At 58.3% G+C, this 25,216-nt stretch overlaps 3 protein-coding genes across 5 annotated transcripts; 1 reads left to right on the forward strand and 2 right to left on the reverse strand.

Moving 5' to 3' along the window:
• On the reverse strand, window positions 1-2,721 carry LOC142424780 (E3 ubiquitin-protein ligase DDB_G0292642-like). Its single transcript, XM_075530116.1, has 4 exons — window positions 2,649-2,721; window positions 1,855-1,952; window positions 741-908; window positions 1-495 (listed from the first exon to the last, which is right to left on the reverse strand). Exons 1-4 carry the CDS (start codon window positions 2,719-2,721, stop codon window positions 1-3), a joined length of 834 nt encoding a protein of 277 aa, XP_075386231.1.
• Window positions 2,722-9,001: 6,280 nt separating this feature from the next.
• Window positions 9,002-11,255, forward strand: LOC142424577 (E3 ubiquitin-protein ligase DDB_G0292642-like). Its single transcript, XM_075529899.1, has 4 exons — window positions 9,002-9,114; window positions 9,827-9,924; window positions 10,352-10,519; window positions 10,777-11,255. Exons 1-4 carry the CDS (start codon window positions 9,042-9,044, stop codon window positions 11,227-11,229), a joined length of 792 nt encoding a protein of 263 aa, XP_075386014.1. The 5' UTR covers window positions 9,002-9,041; the 3' UTR covers window positions 11,230-11,255.
• A 6,067-nt stretch (window positions 11,256-17,322) lies between these two features.
• Window positions 17,323-24,912, reverse strand: LOC142424524 (ubiquitin carboxyl-terminal hydrolase 47-like). Of its 3 annotated transcripts, XM_075529802.1 has the most exons (9): window positions 24,630-24,912; window positions 24,364-24,460; window positions 23,484-23,605; window positions 23,154-23,233; window positions 22,221-22,349; window positions 21,898-21,993; window positions 19,094-19,222; window positions 17,922-17,947; window positions 17,323-17,542 (listed from the first exon to the last, which is right to left on the reverse strand). In XM_075529802.1, the coding sequence occupies exons 1-9, from the start codon at window positions 24,883-24,885 to the stop codon at window positions 17,377-17,379; spliced, it is 1,101 nt and encodes a 366-aa protein (XP_075385917.1). In that variant the 5' UTR covers window positions 24,886-24,912; the 3' UTR covers window positions 17,323-17,376. The 3 variants fall into 3 exon arrangements, with proteins under 3 accessions (XP_075385917.1, XP_075385918.1, XP_075385920.1); XM_075529803.1 differs by lacking the exon at window positions 21,898-21,993; XM_075529805.1 differs by lacking the exon at window positions 17,922-17,947.
• Between the last annotated feature and the right edge of the window lie 304 nt (window positions 24,913-25,216).

Raw genomic sequence — 25,216 nt, forward strand, 5'->3', positions numbered from 1 at the left:
TCACAAGATCACACAGGAGTCATCCCGCTCTGGGAGTATCTGACACCGGTTCCACACGGGGATGCGGCTCTGCCGAGGGGCTATGGGCTTGGCACACCACTGAAACCAGGCCCCTGCTTTGGATTTCTGGCAGATGCCCGCCAGCTCCAGGCAGGCAAAGCAGAACTCCACGTGGCAGCGGGTGCAGCTCACGTACTTGCACTTGTCCTTGTGCTCGATGAGCAGCCCGCACGTGGGGCAGGCCCGGATGGAAGGGCAGCCATGGATCTCGCTGTGCGGTAGGTCCTTGGTAGCACAGGAGGCCAGGACGTCCAGGTCCAGGTCCCTGCAGCCCTCGTTGGCACAGCGGTCAGAGGGCGTCCCCGAGCCCTTCCAGGCCCGCAGACACTGCCAGCAGAACTCATAGGGGACCGGCTGCTGGTAGGAGCAGAGGGTGCAGTGCACGCGGATGGTGGTCAGGACCTTCCTCTCCACCAGGCTCTTGCAGCTCGGGCACTGTGGGGAGGGGTGGGCACTGTGTGCGGAGGAGGCCAGGGGGCACTGTTGGGAGAAGGGGGTGGGGCCACGGTGGAGGAAGGAGGGCAGGGGGCACTCCAGGTCACCAGAAGGGAGAGACACCCAGCCCCGGGCAGTGCCAGGAGCAGTACCCAGGGAGCCAAGGTCCTGGACTTCCTGTCCTGCAAGACCCCTGTGGGGACACAGTCTGTGGAGGACCCACCTCCTGGCAAGACCCCACTCACCTCCTTGTAGTCACAGTAGAGTTTCGCTGCCAGCAAGGCCAGTTTCTCCTCAAACTCTCTCTGCTCAGAGCCACTCAGCGAGGCACAGCGCCGCACCTCCGGGTACGACCACCGGGCCCCGCACTTGTTCCCATTGACGTCCGCAGGGCAGTGCAGCTGGAAGTGGCCCTGGGAGACAGGCAGAGGATGGCTGTCACAGTGCCACGGCCGAGAGGTTCAGGCCCTGCTCGGCCTGAGCACAGGTTAAGGCCCCAGAAACAGGCAAAACTGGACACACAGATGCTGTTCTGCCGAGACCATTTCCAACCATGGGCCTTGACAAAGTCAGCGCACGGAGGAGGAGCGTTCAGAGAAGGCTCCACCAAGGACGTCTCCCCCGTGAACCCTTTGGAATTATTGGCCTGATATCGTTATTGATCATTGTAGCTGCTTTTTGGTTCCTGATAATCTTGATCACTTCCCCTTTTAGGAAACAACCGATGTCAGCTGAGGAATATTGCCCAGAAGTTGAGGTCACTCCCCTTCCTATGGCTTTGAAAGATCCGTGTCCTGACTGCGTGTAAAGTGTATTGTATAACACTAAAAACTGGAACCCAGAAACCCCCATTAAGGAATATATGTTAGGTCTTGAGCAGGCTGAGCTGTTGCAACCGAAACCCACGGAAATCTCAGAGGCTCGTTTGGAAGATTTTTTGAAAGACTCTAAAAAAGTTTATCATCCTCTCCCCCCCCCCCTTATACTGGTTACTACATAGGGGGTAGAATATGGTATCCCCCTCCCAAAGAGAAATAGAGTTCCTGACCTTATTTTCCTTATATGAGGGCTTATAATAAGAATGGCATAAGAATAGTTACCAAAGAAGGTGTACAAGTTCCTTTTATAGTTAAAGTTTTATGGAAAGGGTAGAACCAGCAGGTTCTCTTCGGAACCCCAGCCACTCTCTCCGGAGCCCGGAACTACGGGTGTCTGGATTGCATGTCTGCATGGGGGGTCTGGAGCCCCCTTTTCGAAGGCAGCCCGGGGCTTTGCAACCTCCCTCCTCCCCACCCCCTTTCCTGCATGTGGGACCAGAGCTCCCCTCCCCTGGTTGTGGGTGTGACCGAGGGCCCCCACCTGGTCCATCAGGCTTCGGCACCAGGCCGTCAGGCTCCCAGGGTCCACAGCGTGCCCACAGCTCATCTCCACCCGCTTCTGGCCGTCATACTCGTCCCCTGTAAGGGTCAAGGGACAGTCAGGGCGGCACAGCCACTGGACCAGGGCTGAGGCTGGTCGTATGGGGCTCTGTGGTCTTAGCGGACAAGGGGGTGCTGCCCAGCTCAGATAATATTCCTGGCTATGACCTGGCCCATCACCCTTCTGGGGTCCCTGTACCCACCCACTCACTGCGGTGCAACTGACTGGTCATTTGAGTCCCTGTCCCCTGTCCAGAGCACGGCCTCCCCAGGAGAGGACAGGCTTCTCTGACTCCCCTGTGAATGTGACAGACAATGGGCAGCATAGCCCCTCCCTGCTCCCTTGCCAGCAAAGGCGTCCCAACCTTGGGGTTCCGAGGGCCCCTCTTCCTGCATGGCGCTCAGACCAACATGTCCCATCAGCTCCACCCTCAGACACCACCATCCACCTCAGCCTCCTGGACACAGCACTGCCCCTCCCCTCTCATCCTGTCCCTCTACCCTCTCTCCCCCTCATTCCCCCTCTCCCCCTTGCGTGTCTATGTCAGGCTCAGTCAGTGAGGGGGTAGCTGTGGCAAGCTGTCCCTGGTGAGTGAGATGCAGACAGAGGCAGACTGAGGCATCAGAAGTCTTGTTCACAACCAGGAAGGGGTGAGTCTCATCACCCCCATGCCCTGCGTGAAGAAGCCTGACCAACCTGTCCTCAGGGCCCAGAGCTGCCCACGCCCCCCTCACCCGTGATTTCGTCCTTGCGCGACACGAACTTGAGTGGGGACTCATCAGACTCGTCTGTCTTCCAGAAGCTCATGGTGGTTGTGAGCTCTGGGCTGCACCAGGAAAGAGCTGCCCTCAGGTCCTGGCCACTGGGAGTGCAGGCCACGCCCCAGCCATGTACCTTCAGCCCCTCTGCCAGCAGCCCCGCCCACACGCCCCAGCTGCAAAAGGCAGGGCTGGGGTTTAAGAGACAGTCAAATTTCATCCAAGGCTACCCATGCACAGAGAGGACCCCGTTTCTCAGCACCCAGGATGCCCCCCCGTCTGTGGTTTATCGTACTTGCCAGCCCCCCAGTGGGTTGATGGTCTCCCCATCGTCCTACATGTTCACACTGCGGGGGCAGGGGAAGGGGTGACATAGCCACCACCAGGCTGCTCCCCACCACTGGACACACAATGGGCCCTGCCTTCATGGCACTGGTGAGGCTGACCTAACTGGAGGGGACTTGTGGAAGCCCCACACTGTAGAGACCTCTCACGCCTGGTCACCTCCTCCTGGACACTGGGGGTGAAAAGGAGGGTGCTGTCCCCAGCGTCCTCGGGGAAGAGGAAGCCCAAACAGGGGTGGGATCAGGATCCAAAGGTCTCACACCACTGACCCTGTAGCAGGACCACATCTTGGGTCCCAGCTGAGAAGCCCAGGGTCAGACTGGGAGGGGCTATTCCAGGCAACGGGATGCCCTGAGAAATGAGACTCACAGAAGGCTAGCTGCACTGTGGCAGCTCAGGGGTAGGGGCAGGGCTGGGGTGCGGCTGGGGCTGGGGCGAGGGTTTCTGTGAGGGTTAGGGTTAGGGACTTAGGCTTAGGATTAGGGTTCGGTGGTTAGGCTTAGGGAGTTAAATTCAGTTTCTGGTTCGGGTTAAGGATAGGGTTAAAATTAGGGTTGGGGGTATGGTTAGAGTGAGGGTTAGGGAGGGCTTGTGAAGGTTCCAGTGATATTTGGCTTGGGTTCAGACTCTGAGGGGCTGGCACAGGAAGGGTGGAGCCTGTATCAGTGCTTTTCTTGGAAATGGCCTGCGCTGAGAACTGAAACAGAAAGATGCCAAGCTCTGCTGTGGGAGGTCAGTGTCAGGTTTAGGCTAAGGCTGAGGCTGAAGCTGGCGCTGGAATTATGGTTATGTTTACAGCTACAGAGATTTGGTTAGGGTTTGGATTGGGGTTAGATCTAGTGAGTTGGGATTTGGGTTCAGGATAGGTTTGGAGTTTGGGAGTTAGGATTCAGATTAGGGCTAGAATTTCGGTCTAGGGTTAGGATTAGGAATTCAGGCTTAGGGTATTGGTTTGGATTAGGGGTAGAAATTTCCGGTTAAAGGTAGAGGGTTGGGGTTTGTGTTCGTATTGAGGTTAGAATTAGAAATTAGGGCTAGGGTAGGGATTTAGGTTAGGGTTAGGTTTACAGTAGAGTTAGTGTTAGAGGGCAAAGGTTATGGTTATGAGATTAGAGGGCTAGGGTTAGGGTCAGGTTTATGACTTGAGGTTTGTGTTAGGGATTCCTGTTAGGGTTAGGGTTTGGGTTCAGAAGGTAGGTTTAAGGTTTAGGGTTAGGACTCAGGTTCAGGTTCAGGTAATGGTTAGGTTAGAGGGTTAGGGTTAAGGTTAGGGTTAGGTTAGAGGGAGGGTTATGGTTAAGAGCTTGCACTAAGGACAGAAGCCCTCTGTGTTCCCACCAGGTCTCTACACCAACCTTAGGGGGACAAGGGATCAGTAACAGCGGATGGGGCTCAGTCAATGAATCCCCTTCCCAAATGCTGTAACCCCACCCCAATCTTCCCCAGATAAAAGAGTTCAGCCAGATATGAGTCCTAAGTCATTTATTGCCCAAGCCCCACACACGCCCATGATTAGGGGCTCTGAGCTGGGTGGCTGGCCCTCCATGGGGTCCTCGTGGCATCTCAGGCGCCGCCTGGCAGCTGCAGCACCATGATCAGGGAGGACTTGTTTCTGATGGCATAGTCCTGTAGTGTCTTCCCCGTTTCCAGACGCTGGTCAGGGAAGTGCAGTGTGCAGTCTTCAGACTCTAAGGAGAACAGGGTCTTTCACTCCTCTTTGCAGCTCCGTCCCCTCCTCCACCCAGCCTGGTCCAGCATGCTGTGAGCTGGGAGGCTGCTATGTTGGGTGCGGGCAGGGCTAAGCGTGTCCTCCAGGGAAGCTGACTGAGTGTCTGGGTTCCTGAGCTCACCAGGCCTTCTGAAAGGCATCTCCAGCCCCTCACAGCCTGCACCCCTCACTTAAGGAACCCCTCTGTGTGGCCAGTGTTAGGTGGCAGGAGAGCAATGGAGGTGGTGGGACACTGGGCTTGGCATCTGCAGGGCTAGAGCAGCCTGGTGCTGGTCCCCAGGGACAGGGCCTCCTGCACAGAGAGGGACAGACACTAGCCCCATGGGCAGTCCACCACGCAGACAACTTTCCCAGGGAGCTCCGCCTTCTGCAGACCTGGGGTTTGTGTGTGTGTGTGTGTTTGTGTGTGTGTGCAGGACTACCCAAGCCTCTGGTGTAGCCGCAGACAGCCTGTCTTACTCAGCATAATGGGATTCAGGCCTTCTGAATTCCCCTGATGGAGGAACGCCGCGTCCCCTCCTTGATCACCTTTGGGTTCAATTCCTTGAACACCAATGCCCATGGACATCGGGCCCAGGGGGCAAAGGAGGCAGGGCCAGCGTCTCACAGGCTCACTCTCGCAGTTACATCCCAGCCGTGGTGGACCTCCGAGGGGGTATGCCCTGTATGGGGGACCTTCCTGCTACAGGACTCGGCTCCAGACCTGGTGGGGTGCTCAGTGTGTAGAGTGCGGGAGGCAGGCTGGCGGGAGGGCTCAGGCTGGGATGTGTTGTGGCTAATCAAGGTTACCCTGGAGCAGCCGGGCCAACTCACTAACGTTCAGTGGGTGAGCGAGAAGGAGAAGTTGTCTTCCTCGGGTTCCTGAGAGCAGGCGACCAGCACACAGGACATCTTCCTAGTGCCCTGTGTGAAATCAGATCCCTGGGAAGCTCATGCCCTGGAAAGGACACTGTGGGCAGGTATAGGCAGGTCTTTGACCTTCACTCCAGTTTCAGGCAGATTGTGGGGCACAGGGTGCACTCTGGGCAAGCAGAGAGAACAGGGAGGTTCTCCGACCCTACGCTCCCATGGCTCCATCGGCCCACCAGTCCTGCCTGGGGCCCGCTAACAGGAAGCCCGCAATGTGCACCTGCCAGCTACTGCGCGAGAACCAGGAAGCTCCCTGCTCCCATGGAGACTGACAGGACCGGGCACCCCGAGGGGCAGCTCTCCTCTGTCCTGTCTGGTCCAGGGAGTCAGAGTCCATGTGTTTTGCTTTTGTCTCGTTGATGTTGAAGGTGCAAAGGGGGAGAGTCTCTGTGCTCTCCAGTCCATTAAGGTGACCCCGGCAGGCAAGCTGCGTGCCTCCGAGGAGAATAGCAAACACACCAACAACTCACCACCATCCGGCAGGGGACTCCTTGTGATCACTGAGGGAGTTGGAAGCCCAGTCTGTCTCCTGAGGAGTTTTGAACTACTGACCATGTGGATCTCAGTCCAATGTGTACGCCCTACTCCACGAGGGCTTCTTGAGTGGTGTAGTAAGTTGTAACAATACAACAAAGACTACACTGACTGAACTAGCATAGGCAACGGTATTTTGGAAGCATGCGGTGCCTGACCTCCGTCCACAGCTTGTTACAGAAACGTTATCTTCAGGGTCAGCCTCTCACTCACACTGCCCCCATCATCTTGAGTTGCTCACGCCCAGTGGACACAGCCAGCTCTTGTCCCTGCCAAAGTTGCCTGGACTCCCTCTGTCTGTCTGGCCCTGGATCAGTCCATCCCTCCCAGAAGAAAATGGCCTTCCAGGTGAGGGTAATTGGCTTGCATGTGGGACTGCAGGAGATGGGACTCCCTATGAAAGGTGGCAGTTTGATGGACTACCCATGGGGCTAGTGTCTGTCCCTCTCTGGGCAGGAGGCCCTGTCCCTGGGGACCCAGCACAGGGCTGCTCTATCCCTGCAGAAGCCAAGCCCAGTGTCTCCCCGTCTCCTTAATGTTTCATGTGACACCTTACACAGGCAACACAGAGGGGTCCCTGAGGTGAGGAGTGCAGGCTGTAAGGGGGCTGGAAGATGACGCTCAGAGTGCCTGGTGAGCCCAGGAACCCAGAAACACAGTCAACTCCTCTGGGGGACTTGCCTAGCCCTCTCTCAACTCACCACAGTAGCCTTCCAGCAAACAGGAATCTGGATCTAGGCTGATGGCTCTCTTCTGCTCAGAGTCTGAATCCTGCCCCCTGCTCTTCGCTGACAGGGGTCTGGAAGCGTGAAGACGCTGCAGGACAACGCCATCAGAAACAAGTCCTCCCTGGTGATGGTGCCCCAGCTGCCAGGAGGGGCCTGAGATGCCACAGGGACCCTATGGAGGGCCAGCCACAGGGCTCCAACCCTTTGTCCTGGGCTCTGGGGGGCTTGGGCAATGCATGACCGAGGACTCATATCTGGCTGAGTTCTTTTATAACGGGAGAATCTGGGGAAGTGTTCTAGCATTTGGGAAGAAGATTCACACACTGAGCTCCGTCCGCTCTTTCTGATGCCTTGTTGTCCCCTAAGGCTGGTGTAGAGACCTGGTGGGAACACGGAGGTCTTACGTCCTTAGTGCAAGCTCTTAACCATAATCCTCCCTCTAACCTAACCCTAACCTTAATCCTAACCCTCTAACCTAACCATAACTCTAACCTGAACCTGAATCTTAACCATAGTTAAACCTAACTTCCTAATCCAAATACAAACCAAAAGCAAACCCCTACCTAAATTCTGAAATTTAACCCTAACCCTAAATTCCTAACCCTCATTCTCGCCTAAAGGCATCAACCTGACCCTAAGTCTAACCCTCTAACTGTAGCCCCCACCATCACCCTAACTTTAACACTTGTTCTACCCTAAACCTAACACTAAATCTTTAACTCTAACCCTAAACTAAACCTCTACCCTAAATCCTCATTCTAACACTACACCTAACACAAACCCTCTCCCTAACCCTTGAACCCTAACCCCAAATTCCTACCCCTAACCTAACTCCCTAAGCATAACACTAACCCTAAATTCCTAAATCTAACCCTATCCTAGACTTAAATCTATCCCTGGTCTGAACCTTAATGCCTTAATGCTAACCCTAACTCGAATCTTATCCTGAACCCGAATCCTAACTCACTAAACCTAGCCCTAATCCTAACCCTAACCAAATTCCCTAACCCCAATCATAAACTAAACCCCAGCCCCAGGCCCAGCCTCAGCCTTAGCCCCAATCCTGACCCTGACCTCCCACAGCGGTACTTGGCATCCTTCAGTTTCAGTTCTCAGGGCAGGCCATTTCCAGGAAAAGCACTGTTACAGGCTCCACCCTTCCTGTGCCAGCCCTGCCTGCCTGAACCCTAACAGAAAACCTAACCCAAATATTCTCACTACCTCCTTAACCCTGACCTTGACCCTAAACTTAATTTAACCCTATGAATAACCTGAACCAGAAACCTAACTTAACTGCCAAAGCCTAACTCCTTAAACCTAACTATCTAAGCCTAACTCTCTAAGCCTAACCACTGAACCCTAATCCTAAACCTAACTCCCTAACCCTAACCCTCACAGAAACCCTCCCCTCAGCCGCAGCCGCACCCCAGCCCTGCCCCTACCCCTGAGCTGCCACAGTGCAGCTAGCCTTCTGTGAGTCTCATTTCTCAGGGCATCCCGTTGCCTGGAATAGCCCCTCCCAATCTGACCCTGGGCTTCTCAGCTGGGACCCAAGATGTGGTCCTGTTACAGGGTCAGCGGTGTGAGACCCTAAGATCCTGAGACCCCTGTTTGAGCTTCCTCTTCCCCGTGGACACTGGGAGACAGCACCCTCCTTTCCACCCCCAAGGTCCAGGAGGAGGTGACCAGGCGTGAGAGGGTCTCTGAAGTGTGGGGCTGCCACAAGTCCCCTCCAGTTAGGTCAGCCTGACATGAGCCTGGAGGGTAGGGCACACCGGGGTATCCAGTATCAGGGAGCAGCCTGGTGGTGGCTATGTCACCCCTTCCCCTGCCCCCGCAGTGTGAACATGGAGGACGATGAGGAGAACTTTGCCAGGACGACAAAGCACAGACCGTGGGGACCTCCTGGGTGCTGAGAAACAGGGTCCGGGTTGTGCATGGCAGCCTGGAAGAAATCCTGACAGTCCCTTGAGCCCAAGCATCCAGTTTCGAAACCTGGAGCTCATGGGCGGGGCTGGGAGGGGAGGGGCTCAAAGGGGCTCCTCTGGGGGCGTGGCCTGCACTCCCAGTGGCCAGGACCTGAGGGCAGCTCCTTCCTGCTGCAGTCCAGAGCTCACAATCACCATGAGCTTCAAGAAGACAGACGAGTCTGATGAGCCCCCACTCAAGTTCGTGTCGCGCAAGGACGAAATCACGGGTGAGGGGGGCAATGGCAGCGCTGGGCCCTGAGGACAGGTTGGTCAGTCTTCTTCACGCAGGGCATGGGGCAGTGAGACCCACAACCTCCCAGGTTCTGAACAGGACCACCTGTGCCTCAGTCTGCCTCTGTCTGCAGCTGAGTCACCAGGGACAGCTTGCCACAGCTGCCGCCCCCCCCCCCCCGACTTAGCCTGAGGAAGACCTGGGGGGGGGGGTGCCGGGGGATGGGGTAGGAAGGCAGAGAGAGGGTGGAGGGGCATGATGAGAGGGGAGGGGCAGTGCTGTGTCCAGGAGGCTGAGGTGGATGGTGGTGTCTAGGGGTGGAGCTGATGGGACGTGTTGGCCTGAGTGGCATGCAGGAAGAGGGGCCCTCGGAACCCCAAGGTTGGGACGCCATTGCTGGCAAGGGAGCAGGGAGGGGCTATGCTGCCCATAGTCTGTCACGTTCACAGGGGAGTCGGAGAAGCCTGTCCACTCCTGGGGAGGCCGTGCTCTGGACAGGGGACAGGGACTCAAATGACCAGTCAGCTGCACTGCAGTGAGGGGGTGGGTACAGGGACCCCAGAAGGGTGATGGGCCAGGTCATAGCCAGGAATATTATCTGAGCTGGGCAGCACCCCCTTGTCCGCTAAGACCACAGAGCCCCATACGACCAGCCTCAGCCCTGGTCCAGTGGCTGTGCCGCCCTGACTGTCCCTTGACCCTTACAGGGGACGAGTATGACGGCCAGAAGCGGGTAGAGATGAGCTGTGGGCACGCTGTGGACCCTGGGAGCTTGACGGCTTGGTGCCGAAGCCTGATGGACCAGGTGGGGGCCCTCGGTCACACCCACAACCAGGGGAGGGGAGCTCTGGTCCCACATGCAGGGAGGGGGGTGGGAGGAGGGAGGTTGCAAAGCCCTGGGTTGCCTTCAAAAAGTGGTTTCCATGCAGGGGGTGTCCCCATGTCAATCCAGACACATCTCTTTCTATCCTACAAAGAGAGTGGCTGGGGTCCCGAAGAGAACCTGCTGGTTCCACATGCAGACTGCAGGCCTGGCCCAGGATCCCCAGCAGGAGGTGGGGTGGGGGTCGAGGTGTGGTGGGAGGTGTTAGGGAACTGGGAACAGTGGCTGTGTGTCCAGTTCCACGTGGGACAGAAGCCTGTTTCTGGGGCCGTGACCTGTGCTCAGGCCGAGCCGGGCCTGAACCTCCCGGCCAGGGCACTGTGACAGCCATCCTCTGCCTGTCTCCCAGAGCCACTTTGAGCTGCACTGCCCTGCGGACGTCAATGGGAACAAGTGCGGGGCCCGGTGGTCGTACCCGGAGGTGCGGCGCTGTGCCTCGCTGAGTGGCTCTGAGCAGAGAGAGTTTGAGGAGAAACTGGCCTTGCTGGCAGCGAAACTCTACTGTGACTACAAGGAGGTGAGTGGGGTCTTGCCAGGAGGTGGGTCCTCCACAGACTGTGTCCCCACAGGGGTCTTGCAGCCCCTGATGCAGGACAGGAAGTCCAGGACCTTAGCTCCCTGGGTACTGCTCCTGGCACTGCCCGGGGCTGGGTGTCTCTCCCTTCTGGTGACCTGGAGTGCCCCCTGCCCTCCTTCCTCCACCGTGGCCCCACCCCCTTCTCCCAACAGTGCCCCCTGGCCTCCTCCGCACACAGTGCCCACCCCTCCCCACAGTGCCCGAGCTGCAAGAGCCTGGTGGAGAGGAAGGTCCTGACCACCATCCGCGTGCACTGCACCCTCTGCTCCTACCAGCAGCCGGTCCCCTATGAGTTCTGCTGGCAGTGTCTGCGGGCCTGGAAGGGCTCGGGGACGCCCTCTGACCGCTGTGCCAACGAGGGCTGCAGGGACCTGGACCTGGACGTCCTGGCCTCCTGTGCTACCAAGGACCTACCGCACAGCGAGATCCATGGCTGCCCTTCCATCCGGGCCTGCCCCACATGCGGGCAGCTCATTGAGCACAAGGACAAGTGCAAGTACGTGAGCTGCACCCGCTGCCACGTGGAGTTCTGCTTTGCCTGCCTGGAGCTGGCGGGCATCTGCCAGAAATCCAAAGCAGGGGCCTGGTTTCAGTGGTGTGCCAAGCCCATAGCCCCTCGGCAGAGCCGCATCCCCGTGTGGAACCGGTAGCGGATACTCCCAGAGCGGGATGACTCCTGTGTGATCTTGTGAACAGCTGTGACTGATGGAGCTATGGGGGTGGGGTGGGGCGGGCGGGAGAATATATTGATAGAGGGTGACCGAATGACGGCTAGAAAAAGCGCAAATAAAGGGCTAGGAAACATACTCAGACTCACTGTAACTTGCAGGGACAAGACGGACCTGTCCCAGGGCAGGTCAGTAACTGCTCAGGGGATCCCGGCACTACCTGTGTGTGCGGAGACCCCGCACTCACCTGGAACCATCACCTGCACCAGGGATAACCAGGGGCCCTGGTGTGTGGACACTCGGTCTCTCAGTGTTCTGGGTTCTCACCTAGGAGGCTCCTGGTGGTGCGGGCCCAAGGCTCAGGGTACAGGGGGCAGGGCTTGGGAGAGGGGAGACCATGGAGGGAGGGGTCCCATGTCCCCACAGCTGTAGCATCTCTGGGTCCCATATCCCTCTGCCTGCTCATCCCCCTGACTAGCTGGTCTCCAGCTCCCAGGGTCCTGGGCTCCGGTGCCCTCCGTCCCAAGCTCTGTTCAGAATGAGTCCTCTGTCTTGGAGGCAGGCTGGTCCTGTCCACGAGCCCCCATTGGTTCGACTCAGGAGCCTCCACTCCAGAAGATCCCAGGGGGAGGGGGCTGCAGTCCAGACTTGACCCCAAAGGCTCAGGGACAAAATGTGGGTCTGTCTGCTGTGACTTCTCCCCGGGGCAGTAGGACCTCTTGGGGAAAGCCCTGTCCTCCTCACTGGGAATGCTCTACCAGGGCCAGTGCTCAGTGCTGGCCCCATGGAGTGCCGCCAAGCTGTCCCTTTCCTGCAGGTGCATGTCCATTTGGACCTGGGCAATGGACAAGGGAAGTAGAGATCCCAGTCTCTGAGAGCCCTGCACACTCTCATTGGACTTGGCCTTGATCCCTTGGTTACCCTGGTGACAGTCCCCACCGGCTCCTACTGGAGAGACTTCCTGGCAGGGCAGCCTCCCACCAGGAAGCCCGTCTCAGCACTGAGAGAAGCCAGAGAAACAGACAAGAAGTCAGCTGCCCATCAGTCTGAGTGCCCAGTCTGGGCAGGCAATGCCCAGAAAGCCGGGTGCAGCCACCCTGAGGCCATCCTGGCTGAGGTTAAGTCCCAATTTCCAATGCTTACCCTGGCCTTGTCTCTCCAGGACCCCCACTGTGGTGGATCACAGGATCCTGAGTGGGGGTCTTGACATCCCCTGCTGTACCCTGCCCCTCAGCTCCATCCCGGTCTCTCCTGTGTGCATGCTGTGACGGCAACAACACCTCCTGTCACTGAGTGTGTGTGTGAGGGGGTGTGCATTTGTGGAGGAATGTGTGAGAGGGTGTGCACGTGAGGGTGTGCGTGTGAGGGGGTATGCATAGGGCAATATGTGCCTGTAATCATGCCATGCATGTGAATGTGTGAGAGTGTGAACACCTATGTGTGCATTGAAAATCTGCCCTTGTACCCATGCCTGTGAGTGTACACCTGGGTGTGAGAGTGCGCATCTGTGTCAATGTGTGTGTGCTTCTATGAGTGTGTGGTTACATGCATGCCTGTGAGGGTAACTGTGTTCCCCTGTGTGCATGTGAGTGTGTTCACATCTGAATGTGTGTGCACACTCAAGGCTGTAAGGGTGAGTGTGTGCACCTGTGTTCATGTGCCAGTGTTTACTAGTACTCATGCCTATGTGTGAACAATATTGTGCATGTGAACGTGTGTACATTTGTGAGTGTATGTCTGTACCCAGACCTATTAGTTTGCCCTTTAGTATAAGAGTGTGTTCACCTGTGTGCTGGTCTATACTCACACCTGTGAGTGTGCCTGTGTGAGTGAGAGTGTGCATCTGTGTCTGTAAAACTGTTACTGTGTCTGTACTCAAACCTATGTGGGGGCATCGCTGTGTGAGTGTGCCTGTGTGTGTGAGGCCTCTGCGTGTACATGTGTGTGATTCTACTCAGGCCTGTGGGTGCTTCTCGCAGTGGAGTGTGCACCTGTGTCTGACGTGGGTGAGTGTGTGCTTGTACTCATGTGTGAGTGTGCATCTGTGTGTGACAGTGTCCCAGGTTTGGAGGGGATCCCTGCAGCGAGGTGGCAGAGGCAAGGGCTGAGAGGGGATAAACCCTTTGTCATGGATAGGACATTGTGTCCCCCAAATGGGCGAGCTTGTGAGACCCTGGTTCTCAGTCGTCTGACAACTATGCAGTGGGTCCCCATCGCCCATGATGTGAGCAGTAGTGAGTGGCCCTGATCTCATGGAGGGACACTCAGGGGGACGCAGGACCCTGACTCAGGCCACAGCCCTCATGCTCTGTGAGGTTCCTGGACCCCCTCGAATCCTACAAGCGAGTAGAGGAGAGGGGGTATAGAGGGGGAGGGCACTGCTACCCACAAGAAAGAAGAGCTGGAAGCCAAGTGTGTTCTTTGGGCTCAGGGTCCCTGCGCTGAGAACCTCCTAGACTCGTGGTTCTCAACTTGTGGGTTGTGATGCCTTTAGGGGGTGGAACAACCATTTTACATGGATCACCAAATCCATCAGAAAACACACTTTTCCCACAGTTGGAGGTCACCACAACATGAGGGACTGTATTAAAATGTCGCGACATAAGGAAGGTTGAGATCCACTGTGCTAGACCCTGGAGCAGCAGTGAGGCCACTTTCAGAGAGAGAACCCCGCCCCCACCCCCCAGACAGCAGCTGCTGCACTGGGAGAGAATGAAGCTCTGTGTGAGGCCCCTGGCTGAGCTTCTCCTGCTGCCCCAGCCCCCAGGGACAAAGCACACACGTAGGGCATTATGGGTGACTCTGGGGGACCCCAGCGGGACAGTGGCACGCATCCTCCAGCTCCCACCCATGGGAGCCCATCCCCTTGGGGCTGTGGCGGGTGGAGATAAGGAGTCACCCCAGCTAGCGCGAGTTCACACAGAATGTCCACTGTCTATGAGGATGTAGTCAGAATCCAGATGATCCCAAGGCCAGGAGAGGGTGCCAGGAGGCAGCTGCAGAAAGAGGAAGGTGCCCAGCAAGTGAGACTTCCTGCTCAGGGTCCCCCTGGAAACCCACCTTATGAAGACAGAGGAACACTATGTCCATGCACATATTCAGACGTGTCCCTTGCCCTGCTTGCCACCTGCACCCCCTGACACATTTGAGGGTTCACAGGCAGGGAGAGACATACTTTGAAGCCAGGGCATAGGGCCTCTGGCCAGGCAAAGCAGCCACACCCTGCAGGGCCACTGAAAGACACCCAGTAATCCACCCCATCCTGACAGGCCCCTTCCTATTTGCCAAGGGGAGGGGAAGGAGCTTTAAAGGGAAAGTTAAAGGCCCAAGCATCCATCTCAGGCCTCAGCTGCCCACAGCTCCTCACACCCAGTAGACACATCCAGCAGTTGTCTTGGGCCCCAATCCTATCCCCACCCACCATAGTCACCCGGCACTCTCCCAGGATTGGGGCAGAAGGCAGATGGCCCTCTCCTCAGAGTCTGAAGCCTACACCCTGCTGACCACCGATAATTGTCTGGACAGAGTGAAGACTGCAGGACGACGCTTTCAGAACCGGGTCCTCCCCGGTGGTCATGGTGCCGCAGTTGCCACAGGGGCCCAGGGAGGACCAGCGTTTGGCACAGAGGCCTTGTCTTGTGGGGGGGGGCTTGGGGAATGCATGGCCTAGGCCTCACATCGGGCTGAGCTCTTATCTGGGGAGGGCCTGGGGCCTGTTCTAGCATGTGGGAGGGCTACACACATTGGGCCCTCTCCACTCCGACTGATCCCTTGCTGTCCCCCATGGCTGGTTTCGAGGGCTTTGTGTGGACATTGAGGGCTTCTGTCCTAAACACAAGCTGAACCCCAATCCTTCCTCTAACAGTCACCCTGACCCGAACCCAAACCCTAATCCTCTGGGGACAGAAAGGCTTCTGTCCTGAGCACAAGTCCTTAATGCCAATGCTACCCTAACCCGGCACAACATGGGCCATGCCTGGTTTGCTCACCCCTGGATGCCCCGTAAGGGGGCTCCGAGGTCCTCTGGACAAAGAGGGCTGCTGACCTTCCCACAAGCTCGGGACTCAGCCCCAGGACACTTGGGGCTGGCGTGGCCCCTCCCAGCACCAGTGGAAGGCATCCCACAGGAATGCTAGGGGTTAGCACAAGTAAGTGGTCCCCTACCACCCACGCTCCCTTCTCCTTTGGAGCCTGCTTGAGGCCCCTCCTCACCCTCAGGACAAAGAGTGGAGTCAGCACATCCAGATCTGCTGTGAGCAGGAAGGCCTTGCAGGTGGGGTGGGGCTGGTCTCTGGGGAAGAGATAGGTCCCCCAGTCTCTGAACCCAGAGAACCTGGAGCAGACCGCTGTCCGGCCTTGCCACTGACAGCGTGCACGTGTGGGACAGCCTGAACCTCACGTCTCCCTTCAGGGGGGCAGGACCTGACCGTCCATGGGGGAGGCAGGGCCCGTGGGAAGGTGCCGACAGGTGGGCGCACTGGAGGCCTGGCCTTCCCCTGAGATGAGGCAGGACTTGCCCTGTGGGAATCGGCTGGAGAACAGCCTTCTGCCAACGGTCAGCGCTGCCCCAGCTCCCGGCCGCGTCCTCCCCTCGGGCCACCCCCGGACTGGGGAAACAGGAACACTTCTTTTTTAGCCCCAAGATGAATACGACCAGACGCTTTGAGCGGGGACTTGCCACAGGCCGCCGGGCACGTGACAAGAACTGTAGTAACGTCTCCCTGGAATGAAGAACGAGGCTTGGGGCTCTTCTCCTACAGTCCCCTCTGCCTCAGCGCTCTCTCTTCTTGGTCACTGCCAGGCCCCTCTGGTCCCTGGCTCTCACACCAGGGGGCAGTCCCAGACTGTGGGTCCTGGGTTGGTGCCCAACCTAAGGCTCCCTGTCCCATCCACCCCCCTGCTGCCACGAGTGTTCAATAGGGCCAGGCGGTCTGGCCTGCGCACCCCTCACTTCTCCCCACCCAGACTAAGAACCGCGCCTTAAGTGGAACCTTTTTCCTAAACCTAACCCAAACCCTAACTCTAACCTTATCTACAGCACTAACCCTAACCTGATCCCTAACACCTGAACTCACAATCCTAAATTCTGACCCTAATCCTGTACCCTATCCCTCCCCCTCTCCTGCCACAGTGCAGTTTGGCTCCTGGTAGGTTTCAGTTCTCTGCAGGCCAGTTCCATGAAATGACTTTTGTGGTGACAGGCAGTTGCTGCTGTCTGTCCTGTGGAAGTCTCCTCCCCTCCAGGAAGAGCCTCACCCAGTCTCTCCCTCAGTTCTCAGAGGTGGCCTGAGGAGGGTTCTGCCTCCCCAAACCCTCTCTGTCAGTCCTGACGCCACTCCCCAAGGGGCTCCAGAGTCCTGTCCTGCATGGTCTCAGGACACTGGGATACAGTGTGGGCCTCTCAGAGTCCTGGACAGGGCTCCTTGACGCCCCTGGAGATGGAGTGAGGGGCACCTGGCTCAGAGCTCCTGATGGGGCCCAGGGACCCTCTAAATGCCCAAAAATGCTCTCTCAGGGGAGTCATGCCCACAACACTGTAGTCTCATATCCCCATCGCCACCTTCCTGTGTTCATGTCCCAGGGCCAGCAGCGAGGTCCCTAGTCCTGGGGGGTGGGGGAAGGGGACACAGAGAGGCGCCTTATTCCTGATGTAATTTTGGCAGAAGCCAAGGAAAAGGTCCATGACACACAAACTCAGAGCACACAGAAAGCTAGAGAGGGTCTCCCTGAGGACTCTCCTGGGGATGGCCTAAGGACCCTTCAAGCCCCAGCCCCCAGCAGTTCCCCACCCAGAGGGACGGAACACGGTGGGAAGTGGAGTCTGTCAGCCTCATCTGTGAAAGGTTGTCTCACCCCAGACTGCCATGTCCCCCTGGCCTGGTTGCCACAGCGTCCCCTGGGAAACCTGGCAGGAGGCTGACAGGAACATCAGACGATAAGGGGTCCTTGAAGGTATCCCCAGGCAGGTGGATCCCAGGACATTTCACTGTTCTTGGACAAGTTTATCCTCATGGAGGGCCCTAGAGGAGGGGCATCAGAGACCCAGGAAAGAGACTCAGGATGACATCGTCCTAGTTTAGCTTGTTTATTTGTGTAGCATCTCTTATCTTCAGTTAGTGACTTTCTGACTCAGAAAAAGTTGACATTCTCCCAGAGAGGCTCTCCCAGTGTCCCAGGCTCACACTCAGGCACTGCATTGAGGGCTTCATGTGGGTCCAGCTCATTGGGAAGGGGACCCAATGACTGTGGCAAGACACGGCAATCCTTCTGGTGGTACATCAGCATATATGCGGTTCTGGGGAAACCAGGAGAAACAAGTGGGGCAAGGAAGAGGGTGGGGTCATGAGCATTTGGTCAAATGGCTGGGACATGTTGGGAGCCGGCAGGACAGTGGTCTCGACCCAGGGGTCCTTAGCGAACCTCTTGCCCCAAACAGGGGATTCCTGTGCCTGCAGGTGCAGTGTTGGCTCAGAGGATGATCTGGGCTGGGAAGACCCTCTGCTCGCCCCCCAGGGGTGAACCAGGTGACCAATCTGGTCCTGCCCCCAGGCACCCTTCACTTGGTCTTAAGTCGGGACCCCCACTATGCACTCTCTACCAAGGAGCACATGGATGCTGGTCTCTGGCTGCTCAGCCCCACCCCCAAGAGTCCCAGGAACACAGGTTGGACCTACCTGCTCTCAGCAGGGTGTGTGGTGAGCTGAAACAAAGGAGGAGGAGGGGCTGGAGAAGAATGCTCTGCTGAGGGGTCAGGCACCTCCTCTCACCCAAACAGGCCATGTGGGGACACTTGCAGAGACATAAGAAGGGCAGGATGGCCCTTACTTGGGCCACACAGGGTTTGGCACGGTCTTCTCATACTTCAGGGGGCTTCTCTTGGGATCCCCAGGAGAAGAATAGCTGAGTGTAATGGGGACCTGCACTGCAGTGCTCAAGATCCCCACTAGGAATGTGGGGTCCTATTCCCTCTCTGGAGAATGTTCAAGGAGTCAGGGTCCCCCAACAACCTATGCAGATACACCTTGGGCTGTGGGGTGAGGGCACCCAGAAAGGACCAGTGTTGGCTCCTCCTTAGCGCTGGTGGGGCTGCGTAGCTCCCAGTGCTGTGTGTCAGAGTCAGGAGCATAGTAGCCAGCGAGCATGGCATGCACTGGCTCACAGGAAGCAAGGCAGGCTCAGGCTCATAGGACTCACTAAATGGGCAGTGCCACTTTCACCCAGGCATAATGTGGGGAAGGGAGTGGATGGGGCACACACACTCGTCAGTGAGCACAGGGCTGCCCGTGTGCACCCAGCTCACTGGCTGCTCCGTCCCTGGCACAGGCCGCACCCGGAGACTCCGCACCTGCAGGGACACTCCCCAGTCTTCCCAGGCCGTGTCCTCCAGCACCTGGATGCCCTCAGCTCCCAGTTCAACAGATTCTCCCTCCCCTGCCCCTACCTGGTGGGCTCACTCTGAGCCTGGAGGGTCTGCAGGTCTGTCTGAGTCTGAGGAAACTGGGTGGGTGCCTTGCACACTGAGACCCCTTAATTCCCAACATCTGCATGCAATGTCTACCTACACCCACAAGGCACCCTCAATGTGGGGTGAATTTAGGAATAAACCCCCTCCACAGGAGGAACTCAGAGTCCGTTGGGCTTGCCCGACACCGCACAGCCAGCTGAGGGCACAGCTGGGATTGAGCACCCGGGCCCAAGAGCTTCAGGCCGTTGTGTACCACACAGCACCTCGTGGCCATGCTGGGGGATGCCCTGGAAGGGATATTTGTGCAGTTGGCCTGTGCCACCATTGCTGCCTGAACAGCTTAGGCCAGCACAGCCGGTGTGGGGCACAGTGCGCGCTTACCTCCACACTGTGATCTGAAAACCTGTACCAGCGATGGTCCTCGGAAGGCTTTATGTCTGCCACGTAATGCCCTCCTGTGACATCCCCGAAATGGTGACAGACGGCAAAGAGGTCATAGGACTTCTTGTCCTGGAGAGAGAGCCACAAGCTCTAAGTCCCAAGCCTGTGAGTTGGTGGGAGGCTAAGAGACACCGCTGCCTTCATCTTCCACCACCAGGGCCCTCCTCTGCCTGCCCTGCACCCAGAAGCACAGTTCCTGCTTCAGGCCCCTCAGGTGACAGATCACAGGTTGTCCCTGGGGATGAGCAGAGGGTGGGAAAGAGAGAGAAAAAGAGTGGGATATTTCAGGTTTGCTGCTTTGCCTCCACATCTGTGATAAGCACTTCAGTCTGGAGACACTACAAACAGAGAAGAGATCAGCTCACTGAAGCGACAGTCCTGTCTGGGACTTCCTACTCCTCATCGCATGGAACGTCAGCTGCGCCCAGCCTCCTGAGAGAGAGCCTCTTCTGCTCATAGAGCGCACACAATCTCTCCTGCTGTGTCCACTGCACATTCCCACCTCACCGCTGAATGCCGAAAACGGCTCTTGAGAGTTGGAACATGTAACTCAAATGACAAGGGGTGGGAATCTGCCAAGAAGTAGCCCCATACGTGATGCCGATGTTGGAGACCAGGACTTCAAAGACCTGTCGTGCCCATGTTAAATGTGTAAGAGCAGGAGGCTCTGGGGGCTGATTAGGGGGCATGTCAGCAAGGACAGGGAAACCTGGACCGAGAACAAGTGAAGTTCTGAGAAATATCATATGTGAGACCGAATCTACTGGACGGATCTAAGAGCACAACAAACAGAGCAACAGAAAGCACCAGTGACTCACAGTCAGCTCAGTCCACAATATCCAGATGGGGGGGGGGGGCGAGAGAGAGAGAGAGAGAGAGAGAGAGAGAGAGAGAGAGAGAGAGAGAGAGAGGGAGGGAGAGAGGGGGGGGAGGGGGGAGGGAGGAAGGGAGGGAGGGAGGGAGAGAGAGAAAGAGCGAGAGAGCGAGAACGAGAGAGAGAGAGAGAGAGAGAGAGAGAGAGAGAGAGAGAGAGAGAGAGAGAGAGAGAGAGAGAGAGAGAGCTAGAAGAGGGTCAGACACCTATGGGACAATTACAAACATTGGAAACTTCAGAAAGGCCGACCTGAAGCAGAAACTCAAGAACCACCCGCACTGCAGCCCCCAGGAAATTCAAGACAAGCCCACTCTGGTTACATTATGATCCCGCTGCTGAACCCCAGAAAGAAGGAAACAGAACACTAAGAGAGTGGGATAGAGGGGACAGTGCATCCCGGGAGCTACTGCAGACTTTTCATCAGAGGAAGGATGACCAACAACGATGGAAAGAGCCCCAGACCCCAACTGAGGTTCCCGCTGAGCCTGCACCTCACTCAGAGGGACCAGAGCCTCTTCTCTGGAGCCCGGCCCTCCCTGACCTGTAGGGCTGGGTCATGTGGGGCCAGAGGCCACCAGTGAGCAGGTGGGTCACAAGAGACCCCAGCTCAGCGAGGTCAGCCATTGTGCTCCATGTGTGGCCTTCGGGCATGTTGGAGCAGTGTAGGGACACCCTGCCCCTCCCTTCTCTGATGTCCCTGAGCCTGGGCTGGGGGACTGGCTCTCCTCAGCGCCGCACTGGGTTTTCCACAATCAGATGGAAAATGTGCTCCCCATCTATCCCTCATGGCTGCTGAAGGAGAGGAGTCCCCAGGGACAGTGGCTGCCAAGCCGGCTCCTGCGCTTGAGCTGGGCCAGGGCCCTGGTCAGGAGGCAGCCAGGCAGAGCAGGCACGTGGGGTCCCGGGACCCCGTCTTACTTGAAACGGTAGGCTCAGCGTATCCGGCACAGCTATGGGGTCCCACTGCTTCCCGAGGCGACCCTGGTAGAAGGCGCACCTCTGCAGGAAGATGACCAGCACGCGGGGCAGGCTCCGCAGGCAGAGTGTCTACAGTCAGCACAGTGCTCCTCAGCACAGCTGCCCCACGGACACCCTGCCCCTTGGCTCCTCCAGCCCCCTGCCACTGGGGCCAGGCTCCCTGAGTGCCTGCAGCCCCTACCCAGTGTCCTCAGCCTGCCCAGCAGGGTCCCTGCAGCTGCCTCTCCCCTGTGGAGGGTGGGAATGGAGGATCATCAGTCCTGGGTACAGACCATGGTGCAAGGAGCATCCCCAGGGCTTGCTTTCTTGAGGCACATCTACAGGAACCCCAGCCCCGGGGACAGCCACCATGAACGTGCAGAAAGGCAGGGGCTCCCTAGATGCCTCCCCCTCGGGCATAAGAGCCCCTGAGAACTTGGGGGCTGCTCCAACCTGACACAGGCTATGAGGCCCTAATGTCCGTGCTGGGGGGATGCTGTTACTGCTCTGTGTCTGTGTTCAGTGGGGATCTGCAGACATGTTTGATCAGGGTGTCCCGTGTGCTGAGGCCGCTGCCTGAGGCATGAGGGTACCGACCTCTAGTACCCCTCCTTCGCAGCCCCTGGTCCCAGGCCGAGCTCAGGAAGCCATAGGACCAGGCTAAGCAAGGGCCCAAGATGCACTGCCAGCTGCTGCCCCTTTAGAGGGGACACCAAGGAATGAGGACCAGGGCTGAGCCTCAGCTGCCCTAGGGCAGTGCTCTGCCAGCTCCCAGCAGGGCCTGCCCAGGCCCTGACTGCTCCCTCTGGGATCAGGTTCAGACACTGAATGCACACAGGTGTCATTGCCTGCTTCTGTGAGTCTGATCTGCGGGGTCCATGCATGTCCTGCTCTGCCAACCGGCCGCACTCACCGAGTAGGAGTCCTCTCTGCGCTCACACTGCTCACAGAAGTACTGGTTGTCCCCAATGAAGCACTCCTCCTGGAACAGCCCCTCCACAGCCTTGTCCTGGGGACCAGAGGGCAGCTCCAGCAGGGGGAGGGGACCCAAGCGGTCCCTGAGCAGAAGTCAATGGCCCAGCTGAGGCTGCTCAGGAGGTGCCACAGTGGGGCCCGTGTCTCCTCACAAGACCTCTGGCTTTGGTGTCAGGGACACCAGGTGGGACTACTGGGAGAAGCCTTGTTCTGGGAAGTGGTGTGTGTGAAGTCTGGCAGGAGCGGTGGGGTGGCCCTTACCAGGGAGCATGGGGTACCCGAGGGTCCCTGTGGGACAGGCACCACCAGGAAGAGTCGGTTTTCCTCCAGCACCGTCTTGGTCTCACAGCCCTGGCACTGGGTGACTTGCTCCAGGGTCATCTGGAAGAGCTTGGGGTGGTGGGAACATCGACTGAGTGAGGTCAGCAGGACACTGCAGCCACCCTGTGCATCCATGCCACAGGGAGGGGGCACTGTCTCCGCATTCCTGTCCAACCTCGGGACCTGCCCACTGGGCTCCCCACCCCCGTGCTCTGAGTCTGCAGTCCCAACAGAAATCCTGTGAGAACAGGGCTCGTGAGGCTAGATCAGAGGGTCTCTATGTCCTGGTCCCCATTGCTGCGATACCAGCTCACTCATCCCTCCTCCGAGTGGTTCCAACATGCCCCTTGCCCACATCTGAAAGGGACCTCCTCACATGGCCTTAAGCAATGTCTCCTGCCCACCTGGCTGAACTCTGGAATGTCCTGTCCCTTCTGGCTCTCCCTCAGAGTTGTGCCTAGGGCCTGCCTCCCAGCAACTTCTCCAGGCAGGGCCACTGGCTATGTCTCATGAGTGGCTGGGCCGGCTGGTGGTCTCCCAAATCCTTTTTGTGCCTGCTGTCCTGGGCAACTGGCTCCCAGAACCCCCAGTGTTGCTGGAGCCCCCCTTCATGCCTGTCATCTGATCCGTTCCAGACTGCTGCCTGCACCATGCCACCAACAGGTGAGACCACCTACCCCCCTCACTGGTGGGGTGGTGTCCTCTGCAGCTCCCTGATTCTCAGAGGGTCCTTTCTGCATGTCTGTCCTCCAGGAAGGGACCCAGCAACCTCATCCTGTTTCTCAGCTGGAAAACCAGGGGCCCTGGGAGTTCATGACCATTGGGGGGAGGGTCAGGAGCCCTTTCAGCCCACCCCACTCCCAGGCCCCTCACCTGTCCCAGCTCCCTCTGCTCAGCAGTCATCCTGGTCAACAGCATGTGGAAGCACAACAGGGCATCCTCCTGGTGGTGCCCTGTGCCATGGGGGCGGGCACAGGACAGGGTCTTGGCTGAGACCCTGCTCTGCCCACAGCCCCCCATCCTTTTCCCCTCCATTGTCCCAGTCTCCCCAGGGTGGCCTCCCCAGAGAGGCGCAGGTGGGACTGCCTGGTCCAGACAGGCGGTGCTGTAGCTAGTGGTGAGAAGGGCAGTCCGGGCAGGGACCAGGGGCTGTGGGAAGCAGCCCCAGCTCTGGGGTGCCTGTCCGGCCCAGTCAGCTCTCACCATCCCTGAGCCCCAGGCAACGGGTGATGGCGGTGGTGGACACAGGTCCCTGGGCCTCCTGCAGGGCCTCAAAGAGTCTGCGCAGCTGTGTGATGAGGCTGGACTCTCCCTGGTCCTCACATCTGCAGGGGTCCAGAGAGAAAACAAGGCCAGGCTCTGCTGAGAGTCCCTGCAGGGCAGCCACCAGCCAGGCCTGTCTCCTCAGACCCTGTCGGGCCACTGCCACCCTCTGCCTCTGTGGGGCCAGGCCACCCAGCTACAGTCAGCCAGGGACTGCTCCTGGCCTCTTCTAGGCAGGGGGTGGGGGAGAGTGCAGGCCCTGGGGTCTCAGAGCAGAGCTGGAGGACCCTGCAAGGGAGGAGGAGCCCTCTCTACTGCCACTCACCTGGTGGCCCTGCTGGGAGTTGAGGTTTGAAGGAGCCAGACCCAAGTGACCTGTCCCTCTCAGCTAGAGGTCCAGCCCACCTGGTGGCACAGACTCATCCCCATAGTCCTAAACCTGCCCCCTTCAGAGCTGGAGAGAGCACTGGTACCTAGAGGCAGCAGCAGCACTCAGCTCCATCCTCACTCCCTGCCTGGAGGAGTCAGTACCCACTCACAGCGCCCCTGCAGGACTGGGTGAAGCGGCCCCTGGGGGTTCCCCAGACTCTCACTCTAGGGAGTAGAATGCCCTGCCTGGTGGTTTCAACCTGCTGACCGTGGGCTTAGCAGCAGCACAACAGATAAGCACTAGGGCACAGGGCTCCTGGGGTCTGCTCTGGGGGGGCCCTGAAGCCGATATGCCAGGTGATGTTTGAGGACCAGGGGTCCTGCAGCCCCCCCCCCCGCCCTCGGAGCCCGTTTGCCTGTCCCTCCTCTCCCCTCCCCGAGGCTGCCCCACCTGTGGACAGCGTCCTGGAGCTCCTGCGTGAAGAAGAGACACTGCAGGATGCTGTTCAGGTAGCAAGTGGCACCCTGGTTGATGAGACCTGCGTACCCTGCAGAGAGGACCACGGGGTGGGGTCAGCTGCAGGCTCAGGCAGATGAGGTCGGTCAGGGGCCAGCCTGGTGATAGGGGCTGGGGCAGGAGGGAGGGCTAGGGTCACCCTATGGCCCCTCTAGCTGCTGAACCCCAGTCTAGACTGGCTCTCTGTCCGGGAGACTCACCAGGGAGCTGGGCCTGAGATTTGTGGTGCCCTTGGTCCTGATCCTTCTCTCTGGTCTTCTCCTCCACATCCTCCTGGTCTGCCCCTGAGCTGCCCTCCCCAAAGCTGCTCATAACGTTCTTCCAAATGTACTGGAACAAGGAGCAGCCCTGGCGTATCAGGCAGAGCAGGAATTGGCGGGGCCTGATAAGGGTCTGGACCGTTAGCCTGCTGCTCACTTCAGAATCCGAGTCTCCGTTAGAACTTGCCTCCTGCATCGTCCATCCTCCAAGCCTGCACTGGCCGCCTGCTTTCCCTTTCCTGGAATGGGAGGGGCTGGCCCGCCCAGAGCTCTGGCTCCTCCCTGGGCCCCAGCAGTCATACTGGGAGTGGACCTGCAGGTGAGAGACAGCCCCCCACAGCCCCGCCCCCACCAGCTTACTAGGAGGAAGCGGGTCTGGGGGGAAGCACATCCTGTGACAAGCCAGCGCCTAGAGCCCATCCTGGGGCAGAGAACAGGGGTGCCTTACTGACTTCTCTGACTCCTCCTGATCCCCATATGGGCAGCCCCCAAGTCCGGGCTGCCCAGGGAGACCCCTTAAAGGGGAC

This window comes from Tenrec ecaudatus, chromosome 13 (assembly GCF_050624435.1).
Source record: "Tenrec ecaudatus isolate mTenEca1 chromosome 13, mTenEca1.hap1, whole genome shotgun sequence".
NCBI lineage: Eukaryota > Metazoa > Chordata > Mammalia > Afrosoricida > Tenrecidae > Tenrec > Tenrec ecaudatus.